General features: G+C 66.0%; 1 protein-coding gene across 1 annotated transcript in view; it reads left to right on the top strand.

The window, feature by feature from the left end:
- Positions 1–1,704, top strand: part of LOC142906771 (diacylglycerol O-acyltransferase 2-like) — a gene marked incomplete at its 3' end in the record, with an annotated part of 60,995 nt that extends 59,291 nt beyond the window's left edge. Inside the window, exon 7 of the mRNA XM_076055237.1 lies at positions 1,530–1,704. Coding sequence (XP_075911352.1) covers positions 1,530–1,704 — 175 coding nt within the window. The remainder of the gene's footprint in view (positions 1–1,529) is intronic.
- Positions 1,705–2,500: the final 796 nt, after the last annotated feature.

Below are 2,500 nucleotides of genomic sequence, written 5' to 3'. Positions count from 1 at the left end.
TCTCTCCCCACCATCTCCCCATCTCTCCCCACCATCTCCCCGTCTCTCCCCACCATCTCCCCGTGTCTCCCACGTCTCTCCCCACCATCTCCCCATCTCTCCCCACCATCTCCCCATCTCTCCCCACCATCTCCCCGTGTCTCCACGTCTCTCCCCACCATCTCCCCACCATCTCCCACGTCTCTCCCCACCATCTCCCCACCATCTCCCCGTGTCTCCCACGTCTCTCCCCACCATCTCCCCGTCTCTCCCACGTCTCTCCCCACCATCTCCCCACCATCTCCCCGTGTCTCCCACGTCTCTCCCCACCATCTCCCCGTGTCTCCCACGTCTCTCCCCACCATCTCCCCGTGTCTCCCACGTCTCTCCCCACCATCTCCCCACCATCTCACCGTGTCTCCCACGTCTCTCCCCACCATCTCCCCGTGTCGCCCACGTCTCTCCCCACCATCTCCCCGTGTCTCCCACGTCTCTCCCCACCATCTCCCCACCATCTCCCCGTGTCTCGCACGTCTCTCCCCACCATCTCCCCGTGTCTCCCACGTCTCTCCCCACCATCTCCCCGTGTCTCCCACGTCTCTCCCCACCATCTCCCCACCATATCCCCGTATCTCCCACGTCTCTCCCCACCATCTCCCCACCATCTCACCGTGTCTCCCACGTCTCTCCCCACCATCTCCCCGTCTCTCCCACGTCTCTCCCCACCATCTCCCCACCATCTCCCCATCTCTCCCCACCATCTCCCCGTGCCTCCCACGTCTCTCCCCACCATCTCCCCACCATCTCCCCTTCTCTCCCCACCATCTCCCCGTGTCTCCCACGTCTCTCGCCACCATCTCCCCGTCTCTTCCACGTCTCTCCCCACCATCTCCCCACCATCTCCCCTTCTCTCCCCACCATCTCCCCGTGTCTCCCACGTCTCTCCCCACCATCTCCCTGTCTCTCCCCACCATCTCCCCGTCTCTCCCCACCATCTCACCGTGTCTCCCCACCATCTCCTCGTCTCTCCCCACCACCTCCCCGTCTCTCCCCACCATCTCCCCGTGTCTTCCACGTCTCTCCCCACCATCTCCCCGTCTCTCCCCACCATCTCTCCATCTCTCCCCACCATCTCCCCGTGTCTCCCACGTCTCTCCCCACCATCTCCCCGTCTCCCCCACGTCTCTCCCCACCATCTCCCCACCATCTCCCCACCATCTCCCCCTCTCTCCCCACCATCTCCCACGTCTCTCCCCACCATCTCCCCACCATCTCCCACGTCTCTCCCCACCATCTCCCCGTGTCTCCCCACCATCTCCCCGTGTCTCCCACGTCTCTCCCCACCATCTCCCCGTGTCTCCCACGTCTTTCCCCACCATCTCCCCACCATCTCACCGTGTCTCCCCACCATCTCCCCACCATCTCACCGTGTCTCCCCGTGTCTCCCACGTCTCTCCCCACCATCTCCCACGTCTCTCCCCACCATCTCCCACGTCTCTCCCCACCCACCGTCCACCCACCGTCCACCCACCACCCCCCCACCACACGAGGCGTGTGCCCGGCGACGCGGGCGTCCCTGTCGCACCGCCTGTCGCACCGCCAGGGCGGTCAGCTGGTGGCGCTGGTGGTGGGCGGCGCTGCCGAGGCCCTCGCCACGCAGCCCGGCAGGCACCAGCTGGCGCTGGGGACACGCCGGGGCTTCCTGCGGCTGGCACTCACCAACGGGTGAGGAGGGGTGTGGGGGGGTGGTGAGTGTGGGGGGGGTGAGTGTGGGGGGGTGAGTGTTGGGGGGTGAGTGTTGGGGGGTGAGTATGGGGGGTGAGTGTTGGGGGGTGAGTGGTGGGGGGGGTGAGCGTTGGGGGGTGAGCGTTGGGGGGGGTGAGTGTGGGGAGTGAGTGTTGGGGGGTGAGTGTGGGGGGGTGAGTGTTGGGGGGGTGAGTGTGGGGGGGTGGTGAGTGGGGGGGTGAGTGTTGGGGGGTGAGTGTTGGGGGGGTGAGTGTTGGGGGGGTGAGTGTTGGGAGTGAGTGTGGGGGGGTGAGTGTTGGGGAGTGAGTGTTGGGGGGGTGAGTGTGGGGGGGTGAGTGTTAGGGGGTGAGTGTTGGGGGGGGTGAGTGTGGGGAGTGAGTGTGGGGGTGAGTGTGGGGGGTGAGTGTGGGGGGGTGAGTGTTGGGGGATGAGTGTTGGGGGGTGAGTGTTGGGGGGTGAGTGTTGGGGGGTGAGTGTTGGGGGGTGAGTGTTGGGGGGTGAGTGTTGGGAGGTGAGTGTTGGGGGGGGTGAGTGTGGGGAGTGAGTGTGGGGGTGAGTGTGGGGGGTGAGTGTGTGGGGGGTGAGTGTTGGGGGGTGAGTGTTGGGGGGGTGAGTGTTGGGGGGTGAGTGTTGGGAGGTGAGTGTTGGGGGGGGTGAGTGTTGGGGGGTGAGTGTTGGGGGGTGAGTGTTGGGGGGGTGAGTGTTGGGGGAGTGTTGGGGGGGGTGAGTGTTGGGGGGTGAGTGTTGGGGGGTGAGTGTTGGGGGGGGGTGAGTT

The sequence above is a fragment of the Petromyzon marinus genome, chromosome 70 (genome assembly GCF_048934315.1).
Source record: "Petromyzon marinus isolate PM22_M1 ecotype Great Lakes invasive population chromosome 70, UKy_Petmar_22M1.pri1.0, whole genome shotgun sequence".
NCBI lineage: Eukaryota > Metazoa > Chordata > Hyperoartia > Petromyzontiformes > Petromyzontidae > Petromyzon > Petromyzon marinus.
Note: the sequence above shows the minus strand (reverse complement) of the source record. Positions and strands in the feature narration are given on the sequence as shown.